General features: G+C 42.9%; 1 protein-coding gene across 2 annotated transcripts in view; it reads left to right on the top strand.

The window, feature by feature from the left end:
* ANO4 (anoctamin 4) overlaps positions 1 to 21,136 on the top strand; it is a 292,620-nt gene that overhangs the window by 194,060 nt on the left and 77,424 nt on the right. For both annotated transcript variants that reach the window (XM_036456048.2, XM_036456051.2), the window contains 2 exons: positions 1,770 to 1,814; positions 11,255 to 11,386. In XM_036456048.2, coding sequence (XP_036311941.2) covers positions 1,770 to 1,814; positions 11,255 to 11,386 — 177 coding nt within the window. The remainder of the gene's footprint in view (positions 1 to 1,769; positions 1,815 to 11,254; positions 11,387 to 21,136) is intronic.

The raw sequence follows: 21,136 nt of genomic DNA, 5'->3' as shown, positions 1-21,136 counted from the left end.
CTTTTCCAAAAGAGAAACTATCCTGCCATATCATTTCAACAAAATGTACAAACATCAGTTTATCTGAATGTAAAATGCCCTCACTAATCTTATCTGTATTATTTTCTGCAGACTGCAATTCTGAATCCCAGGTTTAGTCTCCTTGAATTTTTATTGCTACAGTGTTTTAAAGGAAGTTGAGGAATAGATTTCTGGTGGGAAATTGCTATTAAAACCTGCTTCTTAAATACCTCTGTGCCCATGAATATGGTGTTTCTTAATACGCTCTTTGAGAGCATTTTTAGGTTATAGAAAATTGTGTAGATAGTACTGAATATTCCCATATGCCCACCCCTTCTCACCCCACTCAGTCTCCTTACTAATTTCTTACATTAGTGTGGTATATTTCTTATAATTGGTGGACCAGTATTAATGCATCATTATTAACTAAAGTCCATAGAATTAATTTAGGGCTTACTCTTTCTGTTGCACAGTTCTGTGGGTTTTGACAAATGCATACATCCTGCATCTACCAATAGATTAGCTCATATGATAATTTCACTGACTTAGGCTCTTCCACCTGTCATCCCTCCCCTCCACTCCAACCCAAAACCCAGGCGACCACATACCTTTTTATTGTTTCTGTAGGTTTGCCTGCTGACAACATGGATATGCTTTTTAAGTGTTCACAGATATGAAAAAAATGATTTTAGAGATACAAGCTTTCCATTTTTCAAAAGTGAGATAGCTCAGTAACAGTTCAGAATACATATAAATCACCTCGGGCTCATAACTAGTCCATTGGTTGAAGCCACCTTAAGCAAAAAGAGATTGCATTTTAATAAAGTAGCCAACACATGTGCTCTTCATTCCAACTATGCCCAGAATTTTCATTTTAAAATGTAAACAGTGCAGAAACACAGAAGTATGACATGCCCTTATTAAGTTCCATTTTGAAAAATATTTTCCCAGATTCCTTAGCTTACATCTTTAATTCACCTATTTCCAGGACCACTGGTTAGGCTAGGGGTGTCGAACTCAATCAGAGAAGGGGCCAAAATCTAAAATCCAGCCTAAATCGCAGGCCAAATGGTTTACTGAACAGTCATAAACTGTCATTATGATGGAAACGCAGCGGAGTGCAGTGATGACAGCGTGGTGCGGGCCACATTGCAAGACCTGGCGGGACGGATTTGGCCCGCGGGCCTTGTGTTTGACACATGTGGGTTAGGCAGTAAGTCCTAGTGTGGCTATTTCCAGCTGGACATTGATGTTGGCTAGTTAGTATTCTTCCTGTAATGGTTGTAAGATGCCTATGTTTTTATTTTACCCCTACTTCTATCAAGTGACAGAAGGTTTTTGTAAACTCAAAGTGCTATGTAAATATTAGTACTATAATAGTGCCCCATTAAGTTATGGACATTGCCAACAGGCTGGCTTTCCATCTCTGCATCCCTGAGACAAAGGTGATAGCAGCTGAATTCATGGAAATACCAGTTGCTCCAAATCACCACCCTGTACAGGTTTGGTAGACCAGTGGCAACCATAAAAAACCATGGTCATGAGGAGAGAAAGAAATATCAATGGAAAATGTTCCCTAAGATTTCATGACTCAAAAAACGTATGCCCTATGTTCCCACTACATTCCTCACTGTTAATCTCTTTTTAGTTTTTTCTTCTTCACCTCTTACAGGCTTCTGTCTTCAATCTCCTTTCCTTCCTTGCTAGTTCAAACTGTAACTGACGATGGGTTTTCTTCTCGACTGGCTTCATTTTTGCTGTTCTTCCAGGAGAAAAATCTATTACCTGCCCCGCCGGTACAAGTTCATGAGCAGGTCAGTAGCATGCCGTCATGGAAGTGTTTGTCTGATCTGTTGCCTTGTGTGCTCCGACAGTGACAAGGAAGACGAGAGGGGCCTGGGTCACATGGGAAAACTGATTGCTGTGAACATTCCAAAAATAGCTACTTGGGAGTCAAAGGCATGGATGGAATTTCCCAGGGCAGGATGTAGAGAAAGAAAAGAAGAGGGGTATTGGTCATGCCTTGGAAAATCTGCAGGAAGGAGACAGGAATAAATGGGAAGAAGATGAAAAAGAACAATTTGAGACGTCAGAGGAGAACTAAGGGAAGGCAGTGCCAAAGGCACCAGGAATGAGTTCCTGTAAAAACTGTTCTTCAGCTACTGATGCAGGATAAGAGCTGAGAATTGTTTTTTTGGTTATTATGGTGACTGCCATGCTAGTGGTCTCCGTGGAGTGGTGGTTCTCAAATTTTAGCATGTGTCAGGATTATCTGCAGGGTGGTGTTTTTTTTTGGTTCGTTTGTTTTTTGTATTCAGATGGCTGGGCCCATTCCCAGGGTTTCTGAGGTGAGACTCTATAGTGATGCTGACGTTGCTGATCTAGGATGACATATTTAGACTGATGACCACCCAGTGGAGGGTCATGGAAACCCAGTTACAGCTGGTGGAGAATGGGCCAGGTTCTGGGGGATTAGAAATATTAGGGAGTTCACCACTACCTTGATGAGTTTTATGGCCAAGGAAAGGGGAAAGAGGGGATGGATTTGGAGCCGAGAGGAGAGAAGCAGAAAAGATATGTCTGATCATATATTCTCCAGGTGTATAGAGGGGAGGTTTGAGTGAATAAGAGCTTGGTAAAGCTCCATTTCTAGAGTTGCAAGAACAGCTTCCTAGCCACTAATCTCTGGCCTGGAAAAGCTGGTGCTACTTCAAGTGCATAAGTCACAGCCATAGGCAAATATAGGCATGAGAAGGCACTAGAATATTCTTGAAAAAAGACCATCTGACTATGATGGTATAATGTTGTGATTCGGGATGGCCTCTTAGGACAAATTTTGTGGCTTCCCACATATAATTGCATTTTGGGTATCTCTGTGGTGGTATTTGTGAAGCGCAGTATCTGGTGTAAATTTCTAAATGCAGTTTGTCAAAAAATGTTGTGTGTACTTGAACTCTTCCTCTTACCCAAGAACAGGCTGATTTAGATGGTGACCAGTGCCTGTCTCTTTGCAGCCGGATCAAAGGTTGCAAACTGAAAGGCCCATGAACAATGTGTGGTTCTGGTCTTGAGTTCTTATGGCAACCCAAATGCAGACATTTAATTTAGCTTTTAGTTTATCCATATAAATAATATTTCATCTCATTATTTCATGAAATTATCCCTGCAATAAACCTATCTCCTTTAAGGGTAAGAGAACATTATATTATTATGAAGTTTCTGAGCAGACAGAGAAATAAAGTACCTTTTCACAAATATCTTTATTTTAAAAGGTCATCTGACTCTCATAAAGTATACTCATGTAGTTCAGACACATATTTTTGGAGTAAATACTCTTTTCATCCATGTACTTGATCTATTAAATGCTGCTTTGACTTATCTTTGGGAAGACTTAACAGGCACTATAAGTTACCTACCCAATAAAGAAAGGGAATTAATCATTCTTTTGACCTTTTTCTTTGTCTTTTTTTTTCTTTTTTTCCCCCCCCTTCACTAAATAGTACAAATGTAGTCTGTAAAAGATATGATTACAAAGATACACATCTGACTCTTATGGGTGACTTGTAGATAAGTCTCATTACTACTCCTTCCTTTTCCCTCTACTCTCCCACACACATCCCGCCTGAGGTTGTCCTGTGCAACTGTGGGCAGAATGAATGCGGGGTTCTATTGCATTAGACATTCAGCACAGTTATAATCTTATCAGATGAGCATGCAGGCAAATCAACAAGATGGCTTGTATATTTCCATCCCCGCTTTAAAAAATTAATGTGGGTAAATGTTCCAAAGCCTTTGGACTCTCTTATAAGGTATTTAGGTTGCATCCCAATTAGTAGCCTTGTGACCTAAAAAAGAATCATATCAACTTCCAAAGCTCCCTAACTTCTATCCAAGGAGAAGCTGTAAATACAGGAGATTTGGCTCTAAGAAGAGGAAAAAGAAATCCAATCTGGCTGGTATTTAACTGGTAGCAGTCCAGGGAGGCCTCAGTAGTGTAGGGCTGTGGAATCTTCATTTAAAAAAAAAAAAGAGAGAGAGAAAGGAGGAAGGAAAATAAGAGGAAGGAAGGGAGGGAGAGAGGAAGGAAAAAAGGGAGGATGGGAGGGAAGGAGGGAAGAAGGAGGGAAGAAAAGAAGGAGGGAAGGAAGGAAGGAAGGAAGGAAAGAAAGAAGGAAGGAAGGAAAGAATGAATGGGGGCAGGAAGAAAGATAAAGGAGAGAGAGAGAGATCCATATGTTCCCTCTAGGCATATCAACTTGAAAATGTAATCTAATTGTTTGAAACATGATGTTATTATTATAATATTCTGGTGTAGGGAAAGCAGGTGTCCCTGAAGTAGTCTGTTTTGTTTAATTCAGCCTAATTATGTTGTCATTAGTACAAAGTCCCTCCTGCGTGGTTAGTGGCTCAAGAAAAAGGACCTCCTCTTCTGCTTCTTCAGGGTAAACCCACAGCATCCAGGTTGGGGCTGTGCACACAGTAGGTAATTTATAAAGGCCTCCTGACAAGTTAGCATGGGGACAGTGAAGTCCTTTGCATGTGGCTTTTTCTTTAACCCTTTGCACTCCGAACCATTCTGGACATTGGCTACCAGCTACTCGACGCTAACGGCGGAAACGTGCATTGAGTTAACTCAGTTCCCTGTAATCACTAATAAACTTCAATGTCCCCTGAGAGGGGACATCCGAGTGATATGCTAGAATTCCGATGTCCCCTGAGAGGGGACAGCGGAGTGCAAAGGGTTAATCATCTTCGCTCCTAAGGTTAGAAGGATATTCCCCCCTTTAGAGCTGAGGGAACCCAGTTTAAAGAGGTTTCAGCAGAACCTTCCCAAGGCAGTTTCCAAGGCTCACCCTGGGAGGTACAATATGACAGGGGTCAGGTCCGTGCCCAAGTGCTTGTCCTGTGTCCAGGTAGCTGGAACTTGGTCTGCCATGAACCAGCATTTGAGGATAACTCTGAATTTGCCACAACTTTCTATCAAAATTCTTGCCTTCTAGTTCAAATATTAACTTGACAAGTTAAGGCCAGAAATACCCACCAAGATGATCCATCTTCTCTTTATTGCCTGTGTGGTCTGTAAGAGGGCTTTTGCTTAGTAAGTGGCATGTATCCAATCACATCAATGCTCAGTTATTAAGCCAACATCTTTCTTTTCCCTTGAGCCCCATATTGAAGAGGCAAATTGGGATGCTTCCTGATTGGTTGGGTTCTTGATTTTTACCTTAAGTCAGTGGTGAGCAAAATGTGACTCGTGAGCCACATGCGGCTCTTTGGCTCCTTGAGTGTGGCTCTTCCAGAAAATACCATAGCCTAGGTGAGTCTATTTTGAAGAAGTGGCGTTAGAAGAAGTTTAAGTTTAAAAAATTTGTCTCTCAAAAGAAATTTCAATCATTGTACTGTTGATATTTTGCTCAGTTGACTAATGAGTTTGCCAACCACTGACCTAAGTGAATTTCAGGATTGCCTGTGTAGGGAAGTGTATTAAGTGAAAGATGGAGGCACAGACCTCAATATCCTAGCTCCAGAATTTCCATTGAGAATGCTCTTCATCCTAAATATGACCACTTAACTGAGCATTTTGTACATCCCAGGCATTATGCAAACGCCTGATATCCATTATCTTGTGTTGCCCTCACCACTGCCTCATGCAGTAGGTGCATTAGCCGGTAATTAAGTTTAGTTACCTGCCCAGCGTGGCACACTCACCACTGGCCAGCTCTATAACCAGGATATGAACCTGCTTCTGGCTAATGCCAAGGTCTTTCATCCTAGATGAAAGGTTGTCCATTATGCATTGTGAAAAGGAAAGCTCTTTATTAACTGAAGTTTGTTTAGAATGATACAGCCAAGATATTATTGTCCAAGTCACAACCAGTATGTAACTCAAGAGCATCTGAAGGATCATCATTTAGAGATGAGGATATTGAGGCTGTGTGAGAATAAGAGGCTTGCCTGGGCCCACTGATGTACAATGGCAGAGTCAAAGACCTAACTGAGTCTCACACTTTCCAGCCCAGCAGCTTTTGTCCTTTGTGTTTCTTCTTTGCATGGCAGAAGGGGCCCTCAATGATGTTTTGGTGGTGCAGTTCAGGGGCAGGAGTGTGCTTACAGAAGAACAGCCAGTGGTCTTCCAAGTCCCAGAGAGACAGACCCTTGTTCCTAGAACCACCAGACAGGCAGGTGGGGGCAGCACGTGGGACATCAGCCCTGGTACTGGGAGCCTAGCAAACGTTGGCTGGACCTCAAGGGGAATGTCACACCAAGACTATTGTAGGAGGTGTGTTCGTTTCCTATTGCTGTTGTAACAAATACCTGCAAACTTTGCTGCGTAGAACAATACAACTTTATTATCTCATAGTGCTACAAGTCAGAATCCCAGGAGATGAGCGCTTATCTGGCTTCTCTGCTTGGGGTCTCCCACAGCTGAAACCAAGGTGTTGGAAGGGAAGGGCCATGGGGAGAATTCCTTTCCAGACTCATTTCGTTGCTGGAACTGAACTCATTCAGTTGCTGGCACAGTTCAGTTTTGTGCAGTTGCAGGATCTGTCTCTTTATGGCTTGTGGATAAAGATCATTCTCAGCTTCTAGCTGCCTGCCCTCCTGGTCTTCTTCATCCCCAAAGCCAGCAATGGCTGGTTATTTTCACTATTTGGATCACTCTGACCTCCCCTCCTGCCTCATCTCCCCTGTCTCCAGCTGGAGAAAGTTCTTTGCCTTTAAAGGCTGCATGGGGTTAAATTGGGTCCGCCGGAATAATCCAGATGCTCGCCCTCTTTGGGGGTCTGTAACCTTACTCCCATCTGCAAAGTCCCCTTTGCCACATCACATAACATATTCATGCAGGCATCTTCAAACTACGGCCCGCGGGCCACATGCGGCCCGCAGAGGAGTCTGATCCGGCCCGCCAGGTTTTTTGGGCAGTGAGCGCAGCCAAGGTGTTACAGTAGGAATTAGTAGTTCATATAGTCCATCCCTCCAGCTCTCTGAGGGACCGTGATATGGCCCCCACTTTAAAAAGTTTGAGGACCCCTGGTAGGGTATTGGGGTGCATACATTTATGGGGGTCCAGTCTGCCAACCAGAAAAGAACACAGACTGCTCACCATGTTGTTTGTGTTGTGAGGAGCACACAGCGTGGACCCCAGTACATGTGATGTAGCCTGGATAGTCCACACTTGGCCCTCCTGCTTCTGCTCAGGCTGCCCAGAGGAGGCCAGTCCATACCCCAACCCCCAGTTAGTGTCTCAGGGGCTTTCACCTTAAGATATCTGTCCACCATCTTTCTTCAAAGATAAGTGTTTTAAAGGCCCATTTCCTCTGCTTCCTGTCACTTTTTCTCAAGTAGTTTTTAAGAACACGGCCATCTCCCTGGCGGCTTTTCCCAAAGCATTCCTTGCACGCCATCCTTTAGAAACCTAACAGCCCTGAAGGTCATGATGATGGTACTGATGATAATGATGATCCCGCTCAAAAACCCTTGACATATAAGGCTCAGAAAGGTGAGTGATTTGTGAAAGGTCACACAGCAGATTAGCAACAGAGCCAGGAATTAGACATGCCCATTACGGACTCTCCACCATGCCAAGCACCTTCCCTCCCTTTTTACTTCCTTATGCTCTTCTTCCTTTTTCAGCTAATTTTTCTTTCCCTATTTTACTTTCTCCTCGCCATCCTCACATTTCATCTAAATTGTGGTGCTGCAAGTTGGTTGGTGAAAGCTGCCATTTTATTCCCATAGAGCATTTATACCAAATTTTTCACAGCTTTATTTGTTTCTATCCACACTGAGTACTGTACCCAGATGGATTAAATTCATAGTCATCGCATGCAGAGCCCAGATTCTGTGAGCATGTGAATTTTTGTACAATGTAATCCGATCAGTGCTGCAGACTGGAGATGTGTAGGAGGTAAAAACGCTATTATAAAAAACTTCTGAGCCAGTGTCCTCTATTTTAAAATTGAGGGAAAGTTTGTATAGAACACTGGAGTTTCAGTGCACAAAATTTGTGTGCTCAGTGGGGGTGTCCCTGAGCCTGGCCTGCGCCCTCTTGCAGTCCAGGAGCCCTCAGGGGATGTCCAACTGATGGCTTAGGCTTGCTCCCTCTGGGGAGAGAGCCTAAGCCAGCAGTCAAACATCCTTAGCACTGCTGCAGAGATGGGAGAGGCTCTGGCCACCGCCAGTGTGCTCCCCAGCTGTGAGCTTGACTCAAGGCTTCTGGCTGAGCGGTGCTCCCCCCTGGGGCAACGCACTAACCACCAGGGGGAAGCTCCTGTCTAATATGCAAATCAGCCAAACAGTGGAATGACCTGTAGCTATAATGCACAGGTCATTATCTTTGAAGAAAGATGGTGGACAGATATCTTAAGGTGAAAGCCCCTGAGACACTAACTGGGGGTTGGGGTATGGACTGGCCTCCTCTGGGCAGCCTGAGCAGAAGCAGGAGGGCCAAGTGTGGACTGTCCAGGCTACATCACATGTACTGGGGTCCACGCTGTGTGCTCCTCACAACACAAGCTCCTATAATGCACAAGTGGGTCATTGTGCATTATAGCTACAGGTCATTCCACTGTTTGGCTGATTTGCATATTAGACTTTTATTATATAGGATATTAGTTTCAGGTTCACCACATTATTTGACATTTGTATACATTACAAAGGGATCAGCACTGTAAATCTAGTTACCAGCCATCACCATACAATGTCCTCTTTCTTGAAAGAGTTTTAAGGCAATTAGACAAAATGAACCCCAGGGCTATGGGGAAAGTCACCAGCTTAGCCTGGGAAGTCTAATTTATAATTCCACTTAATGACTAAATCATTGAACTTGGACAAGTAATAGATGCTAGTGAAGCACAATTAACTTTGAATTGAAAAGAAAAAGGACAGCAATGTAAAGAGGCATGCTGGCTGCTCCAATTCTTATTTTTGAAAATAAAAAGAACATAGTAATCATAGCCAATGCTTATTGTGCACCAGATACTGATCAAGAGATTTTATCATCACAGTCCTGTGAATTGAGACTCATTATCATGCCTCATGCCCATTTTACAGATAAGGAAATTGAGGCACAGCAAACTTAAATAACTTTCCCAAGTTCACACTGCTAATATTTACAGAACCAGGACTTAAAACTAGGCATGCCAGCCCTATGGTCTCAGTCACTGTCACACTGCTTTTCTGGATCTCATCATATCCCTATATTTTAAATATCTGTTAAGAGATAGTGAGAGGTTGGGGTTTAGGAAGATGAAGGATGGATTAGATTGGAACTTCTTCCCTTTGGGGGGGTTAGGCCTTTATAATCTGTTCTTTTCTGACTACATGGCTCTGAGTAGAATCTTTCATGTGCATATGTGGTGGGGACAGGTTCTCTGGGTAGAGGAGGGACCTAGAGAAGCTGAAAGGGTCTTTCCAGTATGAACCTTCAGGGGTTCTGCAAAAGGACAGCCACCACCAAGCAGAAATATGTCAGGTGAGGCTGGAACGAGGCTGAGAATAAGAGAGATGGTTAAAAAAGACATTTGCTATTATTTTTCATTTTGGAGTGGATTGGTAATACTATAAAAAAATAATTTATTCAGCAGGAAGTTTCATGCAAAGGGTAAATTGCCATGTAATTTTTTTTTAATTGGGAAAAAGTAAAAAATGCCAGATTCCATGTGTTTTCGGTGAATAGATTTAGAAGGCATTCACATATTTTCCTCTCCAGGGGGAATCTGTCCCTTCTTGTAGCCCTTAAAGTGAAGATTTCTATATCAGTTACTTTGATGAAGTGATCCCTAGAATCAGGAATCTACTATATGGATTCTGGTCCTGCTTTGTTCATTGGTTGAGTATTTTGGATTGAATAATCATCTTTCTCCACCCTGGATCTCTCTGATAACATATAAAATGAGTATCATACCTGTTGGGTCTACCTCCCAGAGATGCTATTTGACATGTGCTCTTGGGAGAAAAGTTACCCCATGGTATGGATGCCTTAAGGTAGCACTGCCAGGGTTGACCAGCAGACCCTGAGCAATGGATGAATGATTACTCTGACACAGAGTTCGCTGTGAAAGAGAGGGCTAAGGGACTGCCTGGCTAAAGGAACCAGACAGCCTTGATTTCCTGCCTGGTTAGGCTTTTATTATAACAGCAGTTTGAGATAAAGTTTGTCTTTTAAATACAATACAATCAGTAGGATAAGTAATCTTGGGAGGGCACATGTATGCAGTGTCCTTTAAGCAAGGACACTTAAAGATTCAGCATAAGGATTTCAATAAACACCTGGGGGTCTGCATGCGCACAGGCTTATTTGAAAAGGTCAAAGAATAATTAGGGGCACCGCCTTCAGCACTCCCCTAAGTTATAATTTCAATAAACAGGGTGGGCTACCTTCAGCACACTTCCCTTTTCTCGAAATGTCCTCCTTATAAAATTTCCAAACAAGTCTCCTGTGCTCCCCAACACAGCGCCGGCATTTTAAAGTTTGCTGTGATTTCTGCTCCTGCCAGTGAGTGCAGTGAATGAACATCTGGTTGCTTGGAAGCCAGATGTTCTCATCAGCAGGTCAGAGAGGATGAGAGGCAGCCAGGGGGAAAACCAGTGCTTGAAAACCACCTTTAGAATACTTTTATTCTCCTTGCCCTGACATCATGTGTGCCATGACCAAAACGATACATGTGTGTTGCGATGTCCTAGCAGTGTGAGAACCATGGGGTCAATTTACAAAGAAAAAAAGTGAAAACTAAAGAGCCTACTGTCTGTTGAGAGGGTTTGGGGAAGGTGTGAGAGGCAGGAGGCAACTCATGACATCTGGCTCTCTGCACAGTTTACCCACTGGGATGTGTTGTCAGCACTCCCACCCAAAGTCACCTACAGCTGGAGCTCTTCCCTAACCAAGAGGAGAGGAAGAAACTGACCAAGCACAGAATGAGTTTATAGAACCTGCAGAATATAAGAAGTTAAGGTCCCTGCTGATTTGTATAAGGGACTGTCACCTTCCTTTCCAAAGCCTTCTAGCCTGGTTAGGACTCCGTGGTTGTTGATTGGCGTCATGCATGGCTGCGGACTTGTAGACAGTAGCATGGAGGCCCCTTGGTGACACAGAAAAAGCACAGGCATTGTGGCTCCCTTCTTCCCATCTGCGAAATGGGGGAGTGGGTTCCCTGAGTGCAGTGAGAGTGCCTGGAGTGTGCGGTGTCACAGTTGTGTCTCGGTGTAACGCTGACATTCTGTACCCTTTGGTCTTGCCTTTCATGTACCACAGGATCGATAAGCAAATAAGCAGGTTTCGGAGATGGTTACCTAGGAAGCCAATGAGGCTGGACAAGGAGACACTGCCAGACCTGGAGGAGAATGACTGCTACACTGCCCCTTTCAGCCAGCAAAGGATCCATCAGTGAGTGTTTCCTGGGAAAGCCCTTGACTTTCAAAGGACGGGCCATTGTGGGAGAGCCTCCTCCTGCATGCCTTGCATTCCTTGGCACGTGCAAGGAACAGCATGATGCCTTTCTCCCCTGAGAGTCCTGTGAGTGTTCCTATCCCTTTTATTTTAGTCAGGGTCAGCAAATGCTCTAATAAGCAATCCCCGTATCTCAGCGGCTTAACACGATTGAACACACGTTCATATGTGTATTAGGTGAACGACCTTCTGCATGGTGATGCAGAGATCCAGGCTCCTTCCACCTTGTGGCTCTGCCAATCCCCAGTGCAGCGCCCCCTGCAGGCTCATCTGCAGCCAGCTGTCAGACAAGGAAGCTGGTCTACATCTTTCCCTGTTGAAAAGAGGTTGTTGATTTGATTGCTTTCAATTTTAGTTTACTACTCAGTTCCCCTTTCTTCAGCAACTGAGTTGCCCCAGGAAAAGCCACATTGCCTCGCAGCCAGCTGGTTTCCTGAGCCATCGTATAAGACAATCTCTGAACAATAAATTGTCACTTTTGACATACAGATGGTGGGAGGAGAAAGTTGGCTAAATAATTGAACCTTTGAGGACTTGCAAAAGTCATAGAGAATTGATTGGAGCTTCTGTGGTGACAAGAAATCATGGCCAGATGGCAGGGTTGGCAATAGGAGAGAAGAGCATGCCAAAGACGGTAAACAACTAGGTGAAAACAGCTTTTTAAAGGGGGGAATAAAGCAGGTCAGCCCAGCCTTTCTCTCAGCCAGACTTTAGGAATTCCTGGCCCCCCTGCCCCAGACATAGAGACAGCCTCTGTAAAAATGACTTAACTGCGAGGAGGGAAGGGATGATGGATTTAAATAAATAGGTTGCTGACTTTGAGGAAAAAAACAAACCAAATGGCAGTTGTCAAGTTTCAGGGAGTGCGAGATGGGGGCATGCTGTAGCAACAGAAAATCAGTGAAAATCTGTAAACTAGAGAGCAAAGGAGAGAAGAACAATCAAAAATAGATGTTCTGCATCCAAATATATAATGCATAATGCAAAGAAAGCAACTCAGTAATAAATAACCGAACTCTAGATCCAGACAGGTTAGACTGATGCCAATCCAACCACATTAAGTGAACATTGAAGAAGACATGAAACTCACAGCCCAGCCTCAAAGTTATAGTTCAATCTTCCCATGGGAAATAAGAACTGAGAGGACTTTCTCTTAACTCAGAGTTTAGGACCTATGGGTTTTTTCTTAGAGAAAAAGACAGATGAAAGCTGGCATGTTCCTGCTCTTGCTTTAAACCCTTGTTATGCCTATGTTGTTCATCTTGAAGCTTCTTACATAAGTTATTTGGTTTTAAAATCTTCTGGAATAGAGTCTGATTCACATTCAGATTTTTCCTTTGCTTCTTCCCTGTCTGAGAGAGTGCCTAGCACAGTGCAGGGTAGATTTATAGATAAATGGATGGGTAGGTGGGAATGGAGGGCTCAGTGAATTATATGGTGTGTACTAGGGGATTTGTTTTATTTCAAAGACTTATAGGTAAAAGGAAGAAGAATGGGATGGATGGATAGTTTAATAGATGTATGAAGAAATTAATGAAGTATATGGATGAAGAAATTAATGAAGTGTATAGAAAAGGAATAAAGATAAATGAAAGAGGAACTGGATGGATGGATAGGTGGATAGATAGATAAATGAAATATTATAATACATGGTGTGCACCTAGGGTTTTATTATTACTTCAAAGACATATAGGTAAATTTTATTTTCAGTTTTGCTCTCCCTAACTCTCTGAAATAATATATATTTCTTAAAAATCACAGTTCATTAAAAAAAAAAACGTGATAAATGAAGATGATAGCCTGTGGAATAGTGGTATTCAGCCATCCCTCTCACATATATGAGAAGCATTTTTCTGACATGTTTAAGTATTCATTCACTGAAAAATGGATTCATTCAACACTTACTAGTCTTCTGATTACTTCTTGTCAGGCACTGTTTAGATACAGAGGATATAAATAGTTCAGTCTTGACCCCAGCATAGTAAAAACAGAAGACCATCCTATATAAGAGAGAATATGCAAATTGGCCACCACACTGTCATAATGATGGTGATGCCCATAGCCAGAAGATGGCAGAGTCCAGTCCTCTCAGCCCCACAGGAGTCCCCTAGTCCTTTCAGCATGCCGAGGGGAGGGTAGATGGCAGGTGTGTGATGCAACTGGACCTGCCCTCAGCCCCTCAGCAACCCAAGCTCGGCTCAAGGCACAGGCAAGCCTTCGATGGTGGCTGCCCAGCTGCTTAGGGCTGGCCCAAGGCACAGGCAAGCCTCAGATGGCAGCTGCCCAGCCACCCAGGACCACCTGATGCTCAAATAACCAGGGCCAGCTGAGGCTTGTGCTGCCAGCAGTGGCAGCAGCAGAGGAGTGATGGGGACATTGCCTTCCCCTGATCGCTGGGTCAACTCCCACCCCTAAGGGCTCTCTGAAGGGAGCAAATAGTTCGCGGGCTTTCAGGCCAGCAGGAAAGGGCAGTTGGGGGCAATCAGGCTGTCAGGGGAGTGGTTAAGGCAGTGATCAGGCTGGCAGTGGAGCAATTAGGGGGCAATCAGAGGCAGTTAGGCAGGCAGGCATAAGTGGTTAGGGGTGATCATGCAGACAGGCAGCTGAGCAGTTAGGAGCCATCGGCCCTGGATTGTGAAAGGGATGTCCTGGGATTGGACCTAAACCTGTAGTTGGACATCCCCTGAGGGGTCCCGGATTGGAGAGGGTGCAGGCCAAGCTGAGAGACACACACCCCCCCATGCATAAATTTTGTACACCAGGCCTCTAGTTTTAAATAATTATAAACAGTATAAGGAGTGACAGGGTGTTCCAGTCTTCAGATTTGTTGGGAGGTTAGTAAGAGATGAAGGTTGGTCACCAAAAGAAAATGCTTGAGATGAATCTTGAAAGGTAACACTTGTCAAGATAGGTAAGGGGGGGGGGGGCAGGGAACATCTCGAGAAGAAAGAATCAGGTATGTATCACAGAATAAAGGTGTGCAGCAGAATGGAGTGTTTGGAGAACTACAATAGTCTTCTGTGAATGGGAATAGGGTGTGAGAATACTTGGTGTTACTATTTGAAAAAAGAGAGTGATCCATGGAAGATGAGCTTTTCAGGCAGGAGAACTAAGGAAAAAGCAGAGGGACAGCTGGACAAAGCAAACCTAAGAACCAGACCTTAGTGGACCAAGAGGATAATGTAGGCAGTTGGAAGATGAAAAATTCAATAAGGTCTTGAAGGTTATGGGCAATGATTTCTTTCTCTTTGAAAGTTGTCATGCCACAGGACAACATCCCTTTTCTTTTATCATCACTTAAGGATATATTTCTATTGATTTTAGAGAGAGAGGAAATGAGAGTGGGAGAGGAAAGAAAAGAGGGAGGGAGGGAGGGAGGAAAAGAGAGAGAGAGGGAGGGAGGAAGGAAGGGAGAGAGATGTGAGTGAAAAACATTGAGCGGTTGTCTCCCATGCACTGTACATGCCCTGGCGGTGCACAGAATGATGCTCCAACGACTGAGCCACACAGGCTTAATGAGTGTGTGTATGTAAGGCTCCAAGAACACTGGCTGTCAAATTGGAAACAATTGTTTGGTGCAGTCAGAATAACATTCGCCTAAGGATGCGTTGAGAGTGATTTTAACAGCTTTAAAGCAATCAGAAGTAGGCGGTTAATGAGCTTTGAGGGTTATAAAATGATCTGCTGGTTTTCCAAATGCAATTCAAGATCCCGTGTGACTGCTTGGTTTTGCAGAATGTTTGATATTGTACTTGTCTAGAAATAAAAGAGAATAATCGGTGTGAGTGTCTATCCATGAATGAAGTAGAAAAAGAGACAAAAGAGAATTGAAAGTTTAATAAAGAGTGATCAAAGTGGGAAAGAGCCTTGAAAATACTTTGCTCTCGGAATAAAACCCAGACTCCTAAGTTAGCTCACTAACTCCTGCTTTCATCCCCTAGTTGTGTGCTTTGGGTGCACTGAGCTGCTTTGATCTCTTAGCTTATGAGTCTGAGTCCTTCTGTCTCTAGTCTGCACATGCCCTTCGTCTGCCTGGACTAGCCTTTCTCCCAGATTCCCTTCTCTCGGAGTTCATTTGAGACATTTCCTTCAGAGATCCATCCAAGGTTTCCATTCCCAGCTCTGGCTGCAGCACACTCTTTTGTGTCTTGGTAATATCTCCCCCCTGTCATAGCTCTTTAATGGTGCCATCAAGTTTAATTGCTTTCTCCTAGACTGTAAGTTCCTTGAAAGACTGTGTCTGTGTTGTCATCTTTGAATCCCAGTACTGGCACTTAACGGTGATTGTTAAATGAGAAAATAAATGAATAAACAATGAAGGTGGGAGAATCACATGAGTAAAGATTAAAGGTGCTGTGAAGTTAGCTCACTGCACACTCGCCCAAACCAAGTTCAAGGCATTTTTCTTCTCAAATGCAGTCCACATTCTTTGTCCCCTATCCAGTGACTAGCACTAATATTTGTCCAGGTGCTGAAACCGAGTCTGGGAGCTAGTCTAAAACATCCCTCACCTCTGCTTCCCACATCTATTTATCTAGTCTACCTGTGTGCCCAGGAGGAAAAGAGAATCAGTGTTGCTGAATGACTAGGCAATCTGTCTGGGTGATGGAGCAGGAATTCAAATTCAGACAGGGAGGAAGCCTTATAATCTTATACTCTTAAATATATATATATATATATATATATATATATATATATATATATATATATATATGTATATATATATCACATATACTGTATTTTCCAGTGTATAAGACAACACCCTAATTTTACAGTTAAAACATAGGTTTAGGCCTATATTCGCTGTATAAGACTACCCCCTACTTCCGAGGCAACACCAGTTCTTTTTTTAATAGACCGCCTCTCTGACTCTGGCCAATCTGAGCAGGCTTTTTACTAGAACACAGTGTCATCTTATACACCGGAAAATACGGTATATGTTTTTATTGATTTTTTACAGAAAGAGGAAGGGAGAGGGATAGAGTGATAGGAACAGTGATGAGGAAAGAGCACCATCGATTGGCTGCCTCCTGCATGCACCCTGACTGGGAATCAAACCAGTGACATCTTGGTTCCTGGGTGTTGACTCAACCACTTAGCCACGCCAGTTAGGCACAGTCCTATACTCTTAAGCATTATGCTCTCATTGAGGATTTGTCAGCCTTGGGGCTATTAACATTTTGGGTTGAATAACTCTGTGTGGGAGCCATCACATCATTGTAGGATGGTTAGTAGCATCCCTGGCCTCTGACTATTAGATGTTACTAGCAGTTCCCTCCCCACTTGGTTGTAAAAATAAAAAATCTCCAGACATTGCCCAGTGTCCCTTGGGTGGGGGGAGGGTGGGCAAAAAATTGCAACACTGTCCCCCTTGATAAACACTGCTCTGCTGACTTTCATCATGTGACAACCTTTTGGCAGGACCACTCACTGTCTGAGACAAATTAATTTTTAGTCAAATATGATGACGATGACAGACAAGTCCATTTAAAATTAATTTATTCCTCTTCACCTCCTTGCCTGTGAATGTCAGCCTGTCTCACCCACTGCCATTGATTCTTAAAATGGCAATAGCAGTAATTCCCTTGCAACAATTACTTTCTACAGTCAATACTCATAATAAAGGTTTTCTGCTGGCAGAGAAAAGGAAGTGTGGGAAAGAGGCGTGCCGCTTTTTATAAAAGCTATGCAGAATATTCATGTAAGAAATAGACTAATTCTGAATTGCCTTTCAGAGAATGTTTGTGTTAGATACAGACACAAAAATACTCCTTTCTTATTTTTTTGTTTCTGTTATTACCATTATTTTATTGGGATGAAAATCCGTAAAAGTGAGATAAAATTAAATATGGACCACTTCCTAATAGAGAAATCTGACATTTGTGTTTGCTGTGAATTCATATGTTTAAATAGGTATTATTAATTAATTAATTAATTCATTCATTCATTCATTCATATATTTATATGTTCCATGCCCATGCTGTTCTGGGTGCCTGGGAATCCACAGTAAACAAAAAGGCAACGATCCCTGCCCTCCCGGAGCTTACATTTTAGCTGGGGTAACTGGCAATGAATTATGAATCAATGGTTCTGAATCAGGGGATGATTGGGCAATACCTGGAAATGTTTTTGTTTGTCACAGCATGTGCTGAAGCATGCTACTGTATTGGTGTCCAGAGGGTGGAGGACAAGGATGCTACTAACCAGCCCTCCTCCAACAAATAGATGTCTAGCTCTGAATGTCAGTAGTGTGAGGTAAACATTTTTTAAAAAGCAAATTGGAAAGCATGTTAGAAGGTGATGAATGATATGGAAAAAGAGACAAGAGGAGTAGGGGAGAGGGATGGAGAATATTGGTGCCGATTACATTCTATTTTTAAAAAAATATATTTTATTGAGTTTTTACAGAGGAAGAGAGAGGGATAGAAAGCTGGAAACATCAATCAGCTGCCTCTTGCACACCCCCTAATGGGGATGTGCCCACAACCAAGGAACATGCCCTTGACTGGAATCGAACCTGGGACCTTTCAGTCTGCAGGCCAACGCTCTATCCACTGAGCCAAACCAGTTTCGGCCCAACTGCATTCTTAAAAACTTTATATTCTTCAAGTTAGGCCTCAAACAGGAGGTGTGAGGGGAGAAAGGCTAGAAAGCAGTAAGAGAGGGAGGGAGAGAGTCCCAGGTAGTGGAACAGCCAGAGCAAGGCGCTAATCCTCAAGCACCATGGGGTATGTTTGGAGGGAAAGTAAGACTCTTTGGCTGGAGCAGAAAAGACAAGGAGGCAACATGGGAAATAGGGTGCAGGCCAATTATGTCGAGTCTTGTGGACCATTGTAAAGACTTTGGCTTTTAGAGGAGCATGATATGGGTCTAACTCAAGTTTTTTTGTTTTGTTTTTTCAACTTTTGTCTTATTAAATGTACTGGGGTGACACTGATTAATAAGATTATATAGTTTTCAAGTGTTCAGTCCTATGATACATCATCTGTAGATTACATTACATGTCCACCACACAAAGTCAAATCTTCTGTCATCCTATATTTGACCCCCTTCACCTTTGAATAGCCCTCTAACCCCCCTTCTGTCTGATAAACACCATACTGTCCTTTTGTTTGTTGTTTTTCTTCCTTGTTCATTTTTTGCTTTCATGGATGGTTCTTCAGAATATCATGCTAAGCGAAATACATCAGACCGAAAAAGCTAAGAACTCATCTGTGGGATATATATAAAACTTACTGAACTTTAAAAAAGTACTATTCTGACTGCTGTGTTAAGAATGGATTGTACAGAGCAAGGGTAGAATCAGGGACCAGTTAGGCGGCAACTGCTGTATTTCAGGTAAGAAATGATATGTTTATACATGCAGTTTGGTTTCTAGCTTTCCAAAGTCTATTGTAAAGATATAGACCACACATAACTCAGCGTAACACCCATACAACACCTTGCAAAGCTTGGTTGTCACAAAATACTGTCATGTGGGTCCTGTGCATACAGGAAATGGACATTATAGAAGAGTCTTTCGAATGAAATTTGCTCACATGACTTGCTTCCCCTTCTAGACTGAGCCACTGAGGACAGGAACTGTATGTTGACATCAAGTGGCACCTGGAGAATGACTAAGATCTAAGTATGTGGCAGAGTTGGCATTGTGGCCACTGCTGGGGGATAGAGCCTGTTCTGCATCCTAAGCACAGAACATTCTGATGAAAATTCTAAACGTGGAGTCAACTAGTCAGTCAATTGTGGCCTCCATGTTCAAGTTGTCTTTATCCCTGACTGACTTGGTGATTTATTTTTGGTCTCAGCTCTGCTGGTAGACCATCTTCCCTAGCCAAAGTTTTATAGCCATTAAATTCCATTATCATGCCAAAACCAGTTTGGCTCAGTGGATAGAGCGCTGGTCTGCAGATTGAAAGGCCCCAGGTTTGATTCCGGTCAAGGGCATGTACATTGGTTGCGGGCACATCCCCGGTGGGGGTTGTGTAGGAGGCAGCTGGTCGATGTTTCTCTCTCTTCATTGTTTCTAGCTCTCTATCCCTCTCCCTTCCTCTCTGTAAAAAATCAATAAAATGTATTTAAAACAAATAGCTTTCTTTAAAAAGAATTATATTATTAGGAATGATGCTTAACTCCTTGATTTTTAACTTATTCATCGTATTTTAATCCATGTGTCATGTGCATAGATGGGCAACATAAAAAGACCACTTGACCTGAAATTGCCTACATTCCCTTTTTCTCCCTTCTGGAAAGTAGGCTAAGGATTTTTTTATTTTTTTTATTTTTTTTTAAGTTTAGGGAATAAGAAAACAGGACAGTTCAAAGTGCTCAAGAAAGCACTAACATGGAAATCTTGGTGCTGGGCCAGTGAGGGCTGGTAGGGGTGGGAGAAAGTTCCTGAAGGGCTAGCGGATACAAGATTTTCTGTAACCTCCCTTTGATTGCCTTTTTATCAGTTAACCTTCCTGTCAACCGAACAAGCCAGCAGACCATGGCAGCAAGGTGTGAAAACAGAGATGGGTCAAATGGTGGTTTTCAAGCAGTGGTAACAACAGATGCAGCGATAAAAGCAATAGTGGCCATTATTTATAAATAACTCTGTATTCCAGAGTTAAACCAATAGACCCACTATAACTCTGAAGGTCTGGATAATAAGAGAAAGGTTAGAGAGACTGAATGGCTTGCTCAAGGTCACTCCAGTCAATGTCCGATGAGTGAACAGGAGAGAAGTGTGCTTTCTTCACAAAGCTGCCAACTCATGTATGTGCCACATGAACAGAGCCAAAATACAGTTCTTCAGCCACATTACAATGGTGCCGTGGTCAGCAAACTGCGGCTCTCGAGCCACATGCGGCTCTTTGGCCCCTTGAGTGTGGCTATTCCACAAAATACCATGGCCTGGGCGAGTCTATTTTGAAGAAGTGGCATTAAAAGAAGTTTAAGTTTTAAAAATTTGGCCTGCCAAAGAAATTTCAATCGTTATACTGTTGATATTTGGCTCTGTTGACTAATGAGTTTGCCAACCACTGCACTAGTGTGAGACTGTGGAAAGAAAGATATATGGTTGCCTTTGGAGTTTATTGATAAAGCATTTCAGGTGGGTTAGAGACAAAAGAGAATAACATGCTAAAATAGAAAAGAAAATATTCTCAACCAAGGTAAATATCATTTAGAGTAGGCATTCAAGTTCAAGAGAAAATGGACCCAGATTGGCAGGCCTCATTGGTCTCTATAATCGTAATTAGGTTGATAACTGAGCCAACAAATTGGGCAGTAAGCCTAGCGGGCAGGACAGAGGGAGAAACACAGTAAGTCACATGGTCTGTCAGACATCACCTCCTAGACAAGTAGAGCTTCCTAGCCTTTAGACCAAATGAAACTCTTGCATGGATAAGGGACCTCAAAATGAAATGGTGACAGTGCATCCAGCAACCTTGTTAGAGCAAATGCCTAGCAGGGCTTTTCCCAGTGGGTCCCTCAGCATGCTTCTGGGGAATTAATTGATTGCTCATGGTCACGGAGTTCTTCAGGCGATTAGGCATGTCTTCAGCAAAATACTGCAGTAATCCTAAACTAATCAAAGTATAAATCTTGCTTGTTTGGGCTACATTCCACAAAAATTAAAGTTGAGAACTGATTAAAAAGCAAATAGCCTCACATTCCATGTACATATATTTTATGCTCGAGAAG

The sequence above is a fragment of the Pipistrellus kuhlii genome, unplaced genomic scaffold (genome assembly GCF_014108245.1).
Source record: "Pipistrellus kuhlii isolate mPipKuh1 unplaced genomic scaffold, mPipKuh1.p scaffold_m20_p_3, whole genome shotgun sequence".
NCBI lineage: Eukaryota > Metazoa > Chordata > Mammalia > Chiroptera > Vespertilionidae > Pipistrellus > Pipistrellus kuhlii.
The sequence above is the reverse complement of the archived record's forward strand: the minus strand, read 5'-3'. Positions and strand labels throughout refer to the sequence as shown.